Source organism: Cydia splendana, chromosome 8 (assembly GCF_910591565.1).
Source record: "Cydia splendana chromosome 8, ilCydSple1.2, whole genome shotgun sequence".
Lineage (NCBI taxonomy): Eukaryota > Metazoa > Arthropoda > Insecta > Lepidoptera > Tortricidae > Cydia > Cydia splendana.
In genome coordinates, this window is record NC_085967.1 from 14,573,243 (window position 1) to 14,588,600 (window position 15,358).

Genomic DNA, 15,358 nt, shown 5'->3' on the forward strand with positions numbered 1-15,358 from the left:
CAGTGTAGATAAGTTGTCTGTGGTTAGTATCATCGAAAAATTAACAGCCAGTCACTGTCCAAATAATCCTCGTCATTATTTTACCAACCAAGTAAAAATATTGTAAAGTAAAAGTCTACGGAATAATTATTTCACTAAATGTTCTTTTCAATTTGTTTAATTCTAGGAAAAGTCCTTGCAACCTAGATTGCGCGAACATTCCTATATGCTGGTGAAATGTAAATGCTCATAACTCAATGAAAAAAAAAAACATATTTATTGCATTAATAAATGTTACATAATAAGGTAAAAGGTCAATAAGTTGTAACAAATACAAAAAGTTAATGTCAGTGACTGCCCATTTAATATTTAATTTGAATAATTTGAGCTCCTTAGTTGAACCAATCCAAACTTGCAATTTATAGAATTATTTATGTATGTGAAATTTAAACTCTATAATTACCCATTGGTACCTACATGATACATTTATCATTTCAAACGGATTTAAACTGTACATATTTATAGGTAGGTAATGTTATTTTTAGTATTAAGTGCAATGTTTCTAAGATATTTCAGCCAACAAACACAGAATAAGCTAGTGAGACATGCATAAGTAAAGAAATGAACACAAGTTGTGAAAAAATGTGACCTTATATGAGGATCTACTAGCAAGCATTAAAGATTAAATAAAACATGATCTTATATAGTATGTTTAATCATATAATTTGTAGATTTATTTGTAAACAATGTCTAAATTATGTTTTAATAGTTAAACCTAAACAATACTGTACTTTGGTCTGATACAGACCAAAATATATGTAGATAAATCTAGATATTTTACAATAGAGCCTCCTTAATAATACGTATAAGTTTTCTAAATATGTAGAAAAATATAATTCTAATATAAAAATATACTGAAATCTGGCATGAGATTCTGGTCCGTAATTTTACACATATAGGTAAGTATATATCAGTCGTAAGAATATAAAATACCCAAGTAATGGACGATCTTATATGGACGTTATGTTACTTATTCCTATTTTTTTTATGTAAATGCTGCTATATAAAAATATATAAATTCCTGGACTTTTCCACGCAAAACACTTTGAAAATGCGTTTTTATGATAAACCTACTTAACTACGTTGACCACAGGCTCAATCTGGTATAGTATAATTATATATTAAGATTTTATATCTTCCATGGCATGGTAATAAAAAAATGTATGGTCAACAATCTAATTTTAGTATGAACATCGTTAAATTTTTGTTATTGATTCTTTAAAGTGTTTATTAACGCTTTCTTGAATAGCAAAAACACATTATCTGTTGATGAATCAATCTGATTAGCACATGCTACGATATTTATTGTGAATCGATTAAAGTTAAATAGCTAAATTTAACTAGGTAAATTACAAAAGAAAAAAATATTTAATACAATACGACACCTTTAATTTTTAATATCATTCACTAAATGAAACGTGTTTAAAAAATGAAAACTAAATATCCTACTCTGGACGTCATTGATCTATCAGTTAGGTACGACACGTTAAATTAATCATGATTTACAATTTGTAGGCCTATAACGTAGGCACAGAAATACTAATAGACCGTAGTTCTGTAGAAAGCTACCAACTTTTTATTTTTGTCAAAGTGACTTACGCCATAACTCAGAGAATTTGGTCGCTTTCTGCATTGACAAAAAAATTTAGTTGGTCGTTTTCTGCATAAATACGGAATTTATACGAATTTCGTATATGTTAAATTGACTAAATCTACAAATCAACGGAGGCTCTTATGAGGCCGTCTCTCGTCTCCGGCGCTCTGAACTTGTCCCTCGAAGCGATATACATGACGGTGGCCAGGATGGCGATGAGCGCTGCCCCGATCGCGTTCATGATGATCCCCTCGTCGGGCATGCTGCTGTACCGTTCCGCGCTGCAATACGCACACATAGGCTACACACAAGCGGTGAACATGCGGGTCTACGTGCAACATTCACAAATGAAGATGCTAAGAATATTAAGGCCTAGATCTCGGAGCCCACTTGTCAATAAACAATTGTGTTTTGTTTGGCTTCCAAGTATGTATATCTAAAGGTGACAGTCCATTTCCAACGACAGCTGCACTACTGTTGCGACGTTACTGTCATTCATTTTACTATGGAAATTGACAATAACATCGACGTGTCGGAGCAGTAGTGCAGCTGCGGTCAGAAATGGCATTTTACTTTTACATCGAAAGACTCACGTAGCAACTTGGATGTTACAGCTTAGTTTTACTAACTACGTGCTGAGACTCACCTTCTAGGCTTTAATATTCTAAGTGAAGACATGTGAACGATCGCGACGCTTTAAGGAGTTGAAAAAATATGATTTCGTTGGTTTAAAGTGCTACACAAAATCTCGCACGCGTAATATAGCATAATGTTCAACTTTCTTGTTATGGTTATTAAGCATCGTGATCGTTTAATTGCTACTGATAATTTTGAAAGCAAAAGTTATGTCATTGCAAACAATGTTGTAATAATAAAACACAACAAGGAATCAGAGAGCATTTGATATAGTGATCTTAACAGCTTTTGTTTAATTCGTTTAGGTACTTACTTAGTTATAATATTCTAACTGTCCAAATCAAAATACTCATACGTGTCTCGCAACGCGCTGTTGAGATCACGAAAATATCTGCTGAAAAAGTGCTCTGCATATATGATTGTAGATATCGCTTCATGTACTTAATGGAAACGATGACATTTCATAATGTGCTATTTAGTTACGTTTTCAGTCAATGAAATGTTATTATGTAAGCTTTTCTGGGTCGATTTTTGGCTTAAGAAAGGAAAAGGAATACTATTAAGATTCGGAAACGCTAAATAAAGGCTCAGTGCCTGATCATCAGTGGTGATCACATTAGAGTGGTAGTTAACTTGCGGTAATTCAGTTAGCGTCTACTTAAATACTTTTTAGCATAAATTCTTCACACTACGGCAAATATAAAAATACGTAGCTCTCTGTGAGTCTACATAACAACCGCAAACTATCAGCCTAATGTGAACGCAACTTGAAATCTAAATATCTTTCTAGCATACAATCTAAATAAAAAATCAACGTACGTAATAGTGAAGAGGGCTTTCTCAGTGAGTCCGGTGAGGCAAGCGCAGACGCCGAGCACGAAGGTAAGGATGCCGAAGGCGGCATGGACGGGCACGAGTGAGGCGCGGAAGCCGGCGGTGCCCTTGTTGCAGATCAGGAGGAGTAGGAAACTGAAGAAGCCCACGGCGTACTGGAATTAGAGGTAAAATATGTTAAATACTGAGCATTAAAAAAAGCTTTGGAATATCATGAGAGGTATCTTTACTGACAATTTTTTAAGCTATTGACATCTCTCTCTAGATTGATGCTATTTGGAGACCGAAACTCGCGTTGGTTGGTTGGAAATATGCTGTTTTAATATGTTAATGGTGCGTTTTATCGTTTAAGAAAATTGATTTCGTTAAATATGTAACTGTATGCGTAATAACGTAGGTATATAATAAGTATATGCACTTCTTCACACTTTATCGTGAATTCCAATTCCGAATTATGAAAATTAATACCCAGATTAGATAGATAATATAGTGAATTATGAAGAGGAAAGAGAAAATATTAGAAACTGAAAATACCGACATCAATGAATACCGACGTTACTACTAAGCTGTGCTATGTAGCAGAAGTTGTATGTAAAGCCGAGACAACCGCTTAGAAATAATGGCGATCCACTCCGTTTTTGTTTTATCACCACCTTCCAAACCAAAGGAAGCAAACAAAATGTGAACTGCGAATTAAGATTTGTCTCCAGGCTGCTTATATAATTGAAGATATAATGAACTCTTATCACGCGAAGTTAAACAAATTCACAGATACCTATATTTAAACACGACCACAGTGTAATGACCTATTTCGACGCCGGCGATATAATTACCAGCCTCAATTGGCTACGCTCGTGACGAGAGAAACTGAACTAAACTAAACTACTAAACCACTCGCACGAACGCGACATGTATAGAAGTGCTTAACTACACGTAACTACATATAAGTTGCGTCCTGAACAGCGCTGTAAGCCCGCTTAACGGCTTAAAGCATCTAGTAAAGATGCTACGTTTCCATCCATACAGTTTTCTTTTCACAACACGTTAAACGACAGAACAACCTACGGTTGGAAGATTAAGGATGTTTTTGCAATGAGTGCATCCGAAGGCAAGTAGGGAGATGATGTTAAGCACTCTTCGGCACGGAAAAGTTGATAATAGCTAAATTGTGTCTGCATGACTGTGCGTCACATTCAAGTTTGTGAGTTGAGATGTTGAGGGTGTGGGTTTACTGTTAGGTGAATATTTTTGGTGGATTTTAACAACGTTGTCAGCAAACAAGTTATGCCACCAGTGTTATGTTATGAACACGGAATATCGCAGTCTATGGACATTGCTGACGCTTAGATATATCTTAGGTACGCGATTTGGACTGTTTTGGGAATTCAATGTGTATTAATTTTAACCGCGGCTACATCGCTATAAATATAGTGATGGGACATACCTGTATTCCAAACAGTCCCATAGCAGTGAGGCCGATCCAGCTATGCAGCGAGTAGAAGTTGTTGATGCCCTTCTTGTTGTGGTAGTCCAGCACGGCGAGGAAGCCGATGACGATGCAGGGGAACGCGAGCGCGTGGAAGATCGCGTGCAGCAGCTTCACGTAGATACGGCGGAAGCATCGGCAGATGCGATACAGCAGGACGGCTGGAAACAACATCGGTTAGATTCAATAAATGGTCGCGTAAATCTTAATGTAGAAAATACTAATCTAGAGAGTATAAGGGTCTATGCTATATGTAGCAGATTGTTATCAACATCTAGGTATTAAAAGCCTCACTTTAGGGCCCAGAACTGTTCTCATTGTAATTGTACAAGATGATAGCAGATCGAGGGATAATCTATTCGATAAACTGACCAAATAAAGGTCCTACGAGTACATGAAGTGGAGAGGAAACAGCTTGGGGCAAAGTGTAGAAATTAATGCTGAAAGTACGAAGAACATAATACGATGGGAATCTTTCGAGAATATATGCATTTGTATGTGTAACACGAATATAAAAAGATTTTTAGACCCTAGGAAAGGACTAGATTTTCTTCCCAATCTCAATTGATACGATCACAAATATTCACTTCACTTTCTAGTAGCCGCTACCGCTACACTTATAAATTATTTATGCCTACTCGCCACCCACTAAGTTTCTTCAAAATTATTATGTTGATATGTCGGCATGTCGGTAACTTTGAACCTCTGAACATGAGATTATCTACATCATATCATATTCATAACCATAACATAACATTACGGTAACGTCCATTTGGTATAAACGTTGATTGGTAAACACCGCCATAGATTTGCACAAATTTGCATAAGGTCTCTTATTATATAATATAAAACAATAGCTAATGAAGCGACGATGCATGAGTTGCGTCTGTGGTTGCGTTATATATAATAAATGTGACGTCCCACGGGTAAAGGTACCTTATGGCGGTTGGCGCTTACGCTAGTATTAACGCCGCTCCAATATTATTGCGGCGCTATGCGACGTAAGCGCCAGCCGCCATAAGGTACCTTTTACCGTGGAACGTCACAAATAAACAAAACCTTAATTAAGCTTATTAATCTCTGAAGAATGCCAAGAAATTTTTAATTATAAAGGTCATAATCATAATGATGGAATTATTTTTATTTAATACAGCTTCAAGTCAAAACTTAACTTAATCAATCATTGTCAGCTCCGTACATTACAATCGTGTTGTTGGTAAACTTATGGGCAAACTTAATGTTCACAAGCCACCGACTGGCAAAGTGATTATTTTGAATAACCTTCGTGTACGCGCTGTAGTGAAATGAAATAGATTAGCACAGCCTCCTATGCACGATTTATTGTTAATCGTATTTAATATGAAACTGCAGCCTCATGTCCCATGTCCTCTTGCACTCAAATCTAAGTATACTCGTAGAGGTGATAGTTTTCCGGCGGCAAAATATACTCAGATGATATTTTCGGAATTGAAAAGATGACGATGTTGATGATTATATTTAAACTTGCTGTATCAGTACCTAACTTTGTCGCAGAACATGAAGTAGGTACTTTCAGATGAGACACACATAACAAATTAGTAGATAATCAAATACCGGCTTTAATGGCTAACCTAGAGTCTTGGCCTCCGACACAAATTAACACCGGTTTGTCTCGATCCTGAGCCATTTCCCGTCAGTTAACAATGATAGACTGGCAATGACGATAATCAAAAGCTAATAGTGTGGGCGGTCGGTGAAAACTGTGGTAAAGATCTGAAGATTTACTAAATACTTCTTTGGTATAGGCGGCCATCACATATAGCTTAATAACCTCTAGAAATAAGAGCAAATACTTACAGAACCCGCTGAACGTAACGAACCCAGCAACCATAAGCGTGGGATGCAGGTTGAACTGCTTCTCGGGGATATCGTCTACCCAGGCGTAGCCCTCGCGGTAGAACAGCGTCCAGAAGATGGTCAGCGCCGAGACGCCGATGAGCAGGATGGTGGCGAGCGTGATGACGAGTGCATACTCGCACCATTCGCACGCGCCCCGCTCATTGTCGTCGGAGTCGTACGAACGGCTCCGTTGGCTAGAAGAGAAAATGAACTATTAGCATGAGAACAAATTAACTATAGTTGCAGGAGTCATTTATTACTGGAGCAAACACTTTTTGTTAAAAATATGGCTGGCTAAATTGTAAAAAATACTTCATGGGAAAGTCACAGAGTGGATACGTAAGGTGCATACAATTATATGTAGAAAGCAGACGTGATGCATATGGTAATAACGTTAAACAACTCTGACTAAGCATAAAAGGTGGTTTGCCGAGGGTGGGTTAATATTATACCCACTTATGCAAGCTTACTCAGGTAAACTACGCAAGTAAGGTACGAGATATAACAAAATATCTTTGCCTACCTACCAGTTGATCATCGTAGAAAAGCTTCTACTTACTACGTACATTTTATTTACCAATTATCAAACACACTTTTCTTATTACTGTCACTGTCACGCACAAATGTATTGTAATAACGAAACAATCCCTTAGGGATCCCCATAATTCGCAGTCCGACAAAAGATGAAATTTAATTTGAAAGTTGTTTCAAACGTAGCAAATACTTCGTTTCAAAGGCCTGGGATGCTTTTGTTCTAACGGACAACTAGCAAACTGAGCATAATGAAACCCGTTTGATTGAATAGATCGATCCATTTGTAAAGCAACGTCGGATGTTTAAACGAAGGCAATGGGAACATGTTACGTTGTTTCACTGAGAGCGCTAGATGTATCCGAGCGCTGGGAAGCGAGGCAGGAAACCACATCGCTGGGAGATGTCGAGGGATAAGTTTCGCAACTCGTATGCGACATAGCTATGTTTGTTCAAATCTAAACTTTAACTTTATGCAGAATGGTTGCTTTTACATTTATGCATTATATAAAGATCACTGAAGTTTATTCTCGGTATAAATAAATGCGTTAGTAACGTAAAACGTAGGTAGGTGGCCGACCGCATGAGGGTGTCAGGTGGCTTGAGATCACTGATAGTGATATAACGCCGGATGTTCGAATGAAGTCACTTATTGGAACGACAACCTGTGCTTAGAGACCGAAACACGTTTTTTTATGTAACCACAAAGTTAATGAAATAGTAAAAGGGTTAAATGAAAATTGTAAACTAACATTACTTATTATCGATAGAACTTTCTGAAGTAAGTATTTATTTAAAATAAAGACGAAGGTTCTATTGTTTTGTTTAACTACTACTTTGGCGTTGATTGCTTGGAGTCGCGAATCCCTGCTTGTCTTACGAATGAGATTGACTCAGCGATTCTTAACTTTTCTTACGTAAACATCACCTTAGCTTAGAGGAACTGTTTGTTTTCGCTTAAAGCTACGCCGGCCTGATTTCGCAGTCTCGTATATTTCTTACGGCTCATTGGTCACGATATTTTTTTTCACGTATCCTTCTACATATTCATTGTTACCGATGTTGAACAGCACGTTGCCTGAATACGAATTAGGTGAACGAGTAAGCGATTTGTTAAGTATCCTGCCTTCTCTTCTGAAGAAATAAAATGGGAAAAGTGACTTATTACATGAGAGAAGCTCACAACGAATAGAGTGAAGCGATATGAAGCCGATCTAAATTGTGTACCGCAATTTGCGTGTCGAATGTATCGCATCACGGCAATATATGTATATACCTACTTCATGATTGTATTGTCCGTGAACTATTTTGCGAAACCACCGTTGCAGAAAATTGTATTTGTAACTTTGGGAAAACTGATCAGTGCTATGTAAATCCTAAGAAACAAAACCTTAGAGAATACTTCAGGTTATTGGAATCATTAAAAGTTCGTCCCATTATCTGAATAGTTTACATAGCACTGTCTGGCGCTCCAGAAAAGGATAAAGGGAAAGAGCGGAGCACCCATTCGGGACGAGTCGCGGTTCGCTAAGTACGCTGGGGTTCTGATAATAATAATGTAAAAAAAGAAAAGAAAATCACTAACACGCTCACAAAAGAATATTTTATGTTTACAATACATAACTATCATAAAAGTACGAATGCCGTGGGGCTAAGAAAAGTTTGAGGCCATTCTTCATTTCATTATTAAATCTAACATATGTACCTACCTACTAAATAAAAATAAGGGACTATGTAAGGTATAATCCTGTTGAAAACATTCGTAAGGTACACCCAGCTGCAAAAGTAGATACCTACCCACTTTATAAATGAGTGGATATGCACTTTGCTACTATGCTATATGCCGTAGACTGACCAGGAACAGAATATTACCACTAGTTACCTAGCTCGGTACTGATGCAATATGAAGAATTATCAACGTCAGCGCTACAGCTCAGGAAGTTATGCATAGAACGTCATCCTCTGTACAATACGGACAATGTAGACTCATATTTCGTTCCGCACATTACTATTTAGACGTTGCTACTCGTAAAATTTAACATTATTAGTTTCAACTAAGCTCAATGCTGCTTCTGGCATGACGGAAATATGTCGTCAGGCAATTTGCCTATCGGATACCAAAGTGACCGCCGCTCGTGATAGGTCAATCGTGAAAGTGGATGGAACGCGGCAGCCACCTTGCACCAAGTATTTGTGTTAGAGAAAAGCCTTTGTATTCAAATAAGCCATAAAGGTTTGCAACATGATGAGCAATGTCGTGGTCACTTGGTCAGACTTACTTTCGAATCAATTTGTCATTTCTGAATTTAATACGGATATTTATTATTATTAAATATGGATCATCAATCTAATATAATAGATATAGGTACTGCATAGGGGTGAAGGTAACTAGTTAGTATTATTTTTAGGATATATTTTGTTTTGATAAACAAAATTCAGTCAAAGTAGCAAGAGGTAAATCAAGCCAATACCGTAGATTTAAGGAATATAACGAAATTATCATTACGAAGAAGTGATTATTTGGTTTCAAAACGCTAAGTTCATCTTACATTGTAATTGTAAATGTCTTAACTACGTGAAATCTGATGCACAATACGCAGAAACGCGCAAATCCTGTTAATATTTGTTTGCATATGCTGTGCTGAACGCCGGCGCTACACTTGAGCAGATGTCTGCATAAATGTTTCATTTTTTACGAATATCTATTATAGAATTGAAGATCATATGAAGTTACCTAGACATAATTATTACAAACAAGGCATAGTTTTTACAAACTTTATTCATGCTTATAAATTACAATTATGCAAATCAATAGATATATGTGACGTTCCACGGAAAAAGGTACCTTATGAGGGTTTCTAGTTTCGGAGATATGAAATGTTTTGTAAAGAGGTGAAAAAATGCTCAATTTTTTTTTTATTGTGTGATCTGAAACCTTAATGCGTAACGTTTGTTTACCTGTTTTTATTTTTCTTATAAGTTAGTTATAAGCCTAGTAATGTCGTCTCAGAGTTTAGTAGAAAAGGTACCTTATGGAAAAAAGATTGAAAATTCCCAAAAAAACTAGTCAATACGGGAAAAGAAGTTTGGTAGAGAACTGTATTAGCATTCTGCAAAACTAATTTGATAATTTCAGTTCTGGTTGGGGCGCCTCGCAAATATTATAACCGTACATCGACCGACAATACAAATCCAAGTAGCCTGCTATTATACCAAAGTTACTCTCGTCAAGTCTTTCTTAACTAGAATAATCTTCATTTGGTTTGGTCGCATGCAGTAAATCAGCCATTGGTTTGCTGAAAAATGCCAATACCCGACGCATTACCTTATGGAATATCTAAGGTCATTGAACCTCAATGCCGCTTATCTTCAATAGCAACCGAAATATATTATTGATAAGAAATAGACGATTTATACCATCTTAACCCCAAAATATTATTAGTTTATCCTAACTGTTCCATCATCATCATGCCTCATCATGTAACTTAATCACAAGGTACCTTTTCATTACATACAAATTATTGGTCTTTTTTAAGATTATTATGACGAAGAACTAATTAAATTTGGGGCAGTTTAATGTAAATTAATATTTTCTATTCATAAAAGATAAACTGTAATATGATTGATATTTTGTAGTGATGTATTATTAGATTTATTTCCATAAGGTACCTTTTCGTAAATGTATGGAGCAAATACTGTTATTGTTATGTAAGTTTAAAGTGGCATAAGGGGTTAAATATAGTATTTAGTTGGGGTTTTAGGATTTATTTCATTTGAATGACAGAATTTCTTTCATATGTGCTCAGAAAAATTGATTGTGTGTCACATTAAAAGTAAAAATATTCAATTTTGTGATTTTATATGAAAAAGTCAGAAAATACATTTTCACCTCTAAATCGGTATTGTTTTTTGCTTAAACTGTCTGTCGGTGTCGTTTTCTAATAGATAAAATTTAAATCTTGAGAGCTCATTGCAATCAATCGTGAAAATGAAATAAAACTTTATTTTCAAGAGATTGGCTAGTATACACATAAATCAGTCGATATCAAAAGTTTCTATTTGCATTACAGAACAAGTCGCAATATTTTTTTAATCTCACATATATAAGGTATTATTATTTGTAGTCAACTATGTAACTTACTTCAGGAACATAGTTTTTTAGGCGGCTAAACTTAAAACTTCTCTATCGTAAAGTTGCTAATTTCACTACATTATTTTCAAAAAATCATATCTCTGTAACTACGCAACCTAGAAGGTTGATCTTTTGTGTTATCGATAGCTTATTTATTGTAGATTACTGGGGTATGCATAACTCCATACCCGCCATAAGGTACCTTTGACCGTGGGACGTCACATATATACACTTTTTTTGTGAGCGGAACTTTCAAAACCAAGTTTTGTTAGTTGGTTTTCACTTATGTATTTCTCCATCTATCTCATTTATAAACACTCTACTTTGATTTAAATAAGGCTCGAGCCGGCATTTGTCTTCATTAAATGACGTTTGCGTTGTTTTGCTGTCTCACACCTCGAACCGTAACGAGAAACGAACGAGTGTGATCTATGATCATCGAGCTGATATAACAAGTAGGTAGGTAGGTCTTATTTCACAAGTTTCGATTTATGCCATACTTTAAGTATTACAAGTCGATGTTCACCCAATGTGTTAGGGCTACTCAGCAAAAAAAAAGAAATTAAATTACATTCTTAATAGGAATAGACGAGACGTTACTAAATAATTAGGTACTTATATTGTTTTGCGGCATGCACCTACTACTTCTCAAAACCACATCACCGATTCTTCCGGTACTTACCTACCTACTCTAGAAATATCAACCAACGTTGTAATTTCAAAGACGGTTCAGAATATCGTCAACTAGTAGGAAGTCGTGGAACTGCCTAAGTACCCATAGTAAAATGTATTTATGATCTGTTCCTAGGTTCGCTACCTACTAGTAGGTAGACTATACTAATATAGACACCAATTTATTCCAGTTAGAACTTTCAATGTAATTAAAGTAGTGGCCGGATTACAACGTAAGTACTTAATTTAAAACGTATTAAGAATACTTACTTCCTCCACTTACACGAGCTAAACATGGTTCACCGAGGAAACGGCCAATCATTAAAACCACATTCGAAGAGCGTTCTCAGATAAACCGATTATTCTGACTCGATTCTGACCGCGAAACAAGCTAGTCGATATTATATTACAAACACATCTATCCAGGATAGACAGGTGGTACATTTATCGAAGAAAAATCGTTCAACACTTAACCAGGTCTAATGGTCATTGTAATTATGTCAAGTTAAACAAAATTATACCTACTAACCATTTCATAATATTATAAATGATTAGTAGGTATAATTTTGTTATGACAATTGTTATGCTCAGATAAATTAAAAAGCACTCAAACGGTCACAACCAAAACGAATTTGATTGTATAACAGTTGTGTTAACAGTACCGTGTCTTGTTATAACGAACTCTATCCGGAAATCGAAATGGTACAAACGAACCCAAACATGATAAACCAAAGATAATCACAACGCTGCTGTAACCATGTTAGGCAAACCTTGAGAAATTTGTTACATTGTAAGTAAAAGCACATTTTGAAACTCTCTACAGTCCGATTTTCGTAACAGGGGCTTGAGAAAAGAACGATAAAACCCAGCATTACTTTCTCCAACTATTCAGACAAGATTCACACATGCTTTTGTATACGCAATAGATAGACAGGTTTACATATTTAATTGCACATGTTCTTTATGGCTACGCCGCGCCGTTGCGTCGAGTTTTCATATAAAATAAATGAACACACTGATAAATGGATCGGAGAATGCAGTCTTTGCATTGCGCTGGAGTGGAGAAATGTAGTAGGACAAGGCGTAGGTAAAGGGAAGGGGGAGGCGCGGTCACTGACCCGTCCGACCATGGTACTGCTGGCCTACTTAGGGAGCGATGGTTGAACGATCACTTTACCATAACTGGTATTCACAACATCAAATTTTATGTATGATTTTAACCATAATAACAGTGCAGCGGTGAGATGCTTATCCACATACGCCAACAACTTATATGCCTAATGGGTGGCCATAATGAATGTTAAAACTCTTTATTGTTATATTTATATCTAAAAAAAAATTCATTCGAAAGAGATTTCCATCTTGGACAGGGACAGCCGAGAAGTAGCTTTTTTCGAAGTACATACTCGACTTTTCCCTGTCTCTTAATCCTTTTCGAGCAAAGCTTTAGGATTGTGTAACGATGTTGTCAAGACCCCTTAAATTAACCACATTCGTTTGGTAACTTCTTGGAACTTGCTTCCCCTTCGTCTAGAGTCCTCCGAGTGCACTTAATTAACCCAGAACTAATAAGAACTTAACAGACGAAGAGCGCTTTTCACTTTGCACTTTGTTGAGGAATTAATAAGGATTACTTTGCATCGCTTTATAACAATAATGCCGCTGGCTAATTGAAACCGGAGTAAAAAGTACATGATTTGCTGTTTCAATGTGTTTTAGCTGAAGTGAAAGGGCCGAGAGGAAAGGCGTAGTAACTACTTATAGGTAGTAGATTTCTGCAAGAATGCTGTTTCTATCAGTTTAATTTCTTAAGACTTAACATTTATGAACAAATATCTCTTAGTAAAACTAGTAACTTTGTTATCATTTAAGTAAAAAAAGGCCGTTTTGTGCTAGATATGTAATAATCGCCTACATCACGTAAATGGTTGGGGATCAAAATACCAAAAATCACATATTTAAATACAGATATGAGTATCCTTCTGTGATAAAATAATAGAAAAATTAAACAAACCTACAAAGATAACACAATTATTCAAAGGTTAGCTAGATGAGTACTACACATTAGATTTCATGTGAGTAAATAGTTGAGAAGGTACCTACCGGCACTACCACTTATTTCTCGTAGTATTTTAACGGCATGTGGCTAGGACACGATATGCTATTAAGGAGTGGACGTGAAATAAAAGAAGGCATGCGATGTCTCTCCTTGCAATGTATAAAACCTGCTTCAAACACGAGAAAGCCACCAGCAACGGTGAAACCTAGAAAGGTACACGATCCACTTTTATAGCAAAAATACATTCATATAAAACTCCAATTGGTGTGAAGAAATGTACGGGCTCCTCTTTTATTGTAGCTAAGGTTAGTATTATTACTACCGGAACGTAAAAGCCACTACAAAGAAGCTAATAAATGCGGGAATATTATAATGTAAAAATTGTACTACACTTTTCTCAATGCACGAGCTCCTTTGTCTCGCCAGAAACTATTGGACAGACAGAACGCTCCCTTTAATGAGGAAATGCTCCAGAAAAACTACATACCAATTATAGTTACGAAACGACCACTATTCTCTGCTCCGTAATTTAAATAGGCTCAGTCACATAAAATTGTATAGCAGAAGCCTGACTAGACACAAGTTTCAAAATTGAGTTACTACCTGTAGGTTCAATACTTTAGAAAATAGTTCGTTACTTCCATCCCTACTACTCGTACCTACTTAATGAAAACAAGCTTAAAAAATCCCTACTTCAAGTAAATTACTTTCGCTCATGAGTGTCTACGAGTATTAGAATTCGTTTTATTCAACAAATAACAATACTATAGTAGTAATCTAGTAATGTGTAATACCAAGTATTACACGCTAGTAGGCAGTAGTTCGGGCCTATATTGTCTGTGAGAGAGCGCATCAAAGTTGATATGCCCGTATGAGCAATGTACAATGCAATCTACGTCATTGCGCATTCTCGCTACTGGCAGATAACAAAAGAATGCCAATTCTGTTTAAATAGCTTTGTTCCCGCTATAATACTGGGTCTTCAATAATCATGGTGTTTTTAAGACGACATTTCAAGATCTTTAATGTTTATTATCTTTAGAGAATTGTTAAGTCCCGTGTCCGTAAAGTTGAGTTAGCACTAATTTCTTTCATTATAATATTTGGTATCCAGGAAACGACGTCGATTGGATACGAGGTGAATAAGAAACCTCAACGCCATTATCAGACCTAGCGCTGTCATAAATTTCGATGATCGTTTTACCGCTCATCGAGCAATAAAACTGGCACTTATAGGAGTGTGCATAACATGAGTAGTTAACGTCGAAATTAAGCGTATTATTGGTACAAATCACGTCGGTAATAGAGTCATTATATTGTCGATTCAATCATTACTTCATTGAGCCAGGCTGAATATCGTAACTCATGCGGGCGCACGACTCGCATGTACTCAAGGATAAACGTATTATTGGATATCATGTTCGGGATAGATGGGGGTTTATTGAGAACAGCATTAGATGAAATCGAAATTATAATACACCGGTCTTTCATTAAATA

The 15,358-nt window shown here is 36.2% G+C and overlaps 1 protein-coding gene across 4 annotated transcripts in view; it reads right to left on the minus strand.

Annotated features, from left to right (window-relative positions):
* The window catches only part of LOC134793161 (plasma membrane ascorbate-dependent reductase CYBRD1), a 111,876-nt gene that overhangs the window by 3,040 nt on the left and 93,478 nt on the right, over positions 1 to 15,358 (minus strand). For 3 of the 4 annotated variants that reach the window (XM_063764745.1, XM_063764748.1, XM_063764747.1), the window contains 4 exons: positions 6,426 to 6,661; positions 4,548 to 4,750; positions 3,089 to 3,258; positions 679 to 1,914 (listed from right to left, as the gene is read on the minus strand). In XM_063764745.1, coding sequence (XP_063620815.1) covers positions 1,752 to 1,914; positions 3,089 to 3,258; positions 4,548 to 4,750; positions 6,426 to 6,661 — 772 coding nt within the window. In that variant the 3' untranslated portion in view covers positions 679 to 1,751. Of the gene's footprint in view, positions 1 to 678; positions 1,915 to 3,088; positions 3,259 to 4,547; positions 4,751 to 6,425; positions 6,662 to 15,358 lie in introns of those variants that run through there. The other variant, XM_063764746.1, reaches the window with a different exon arrangement.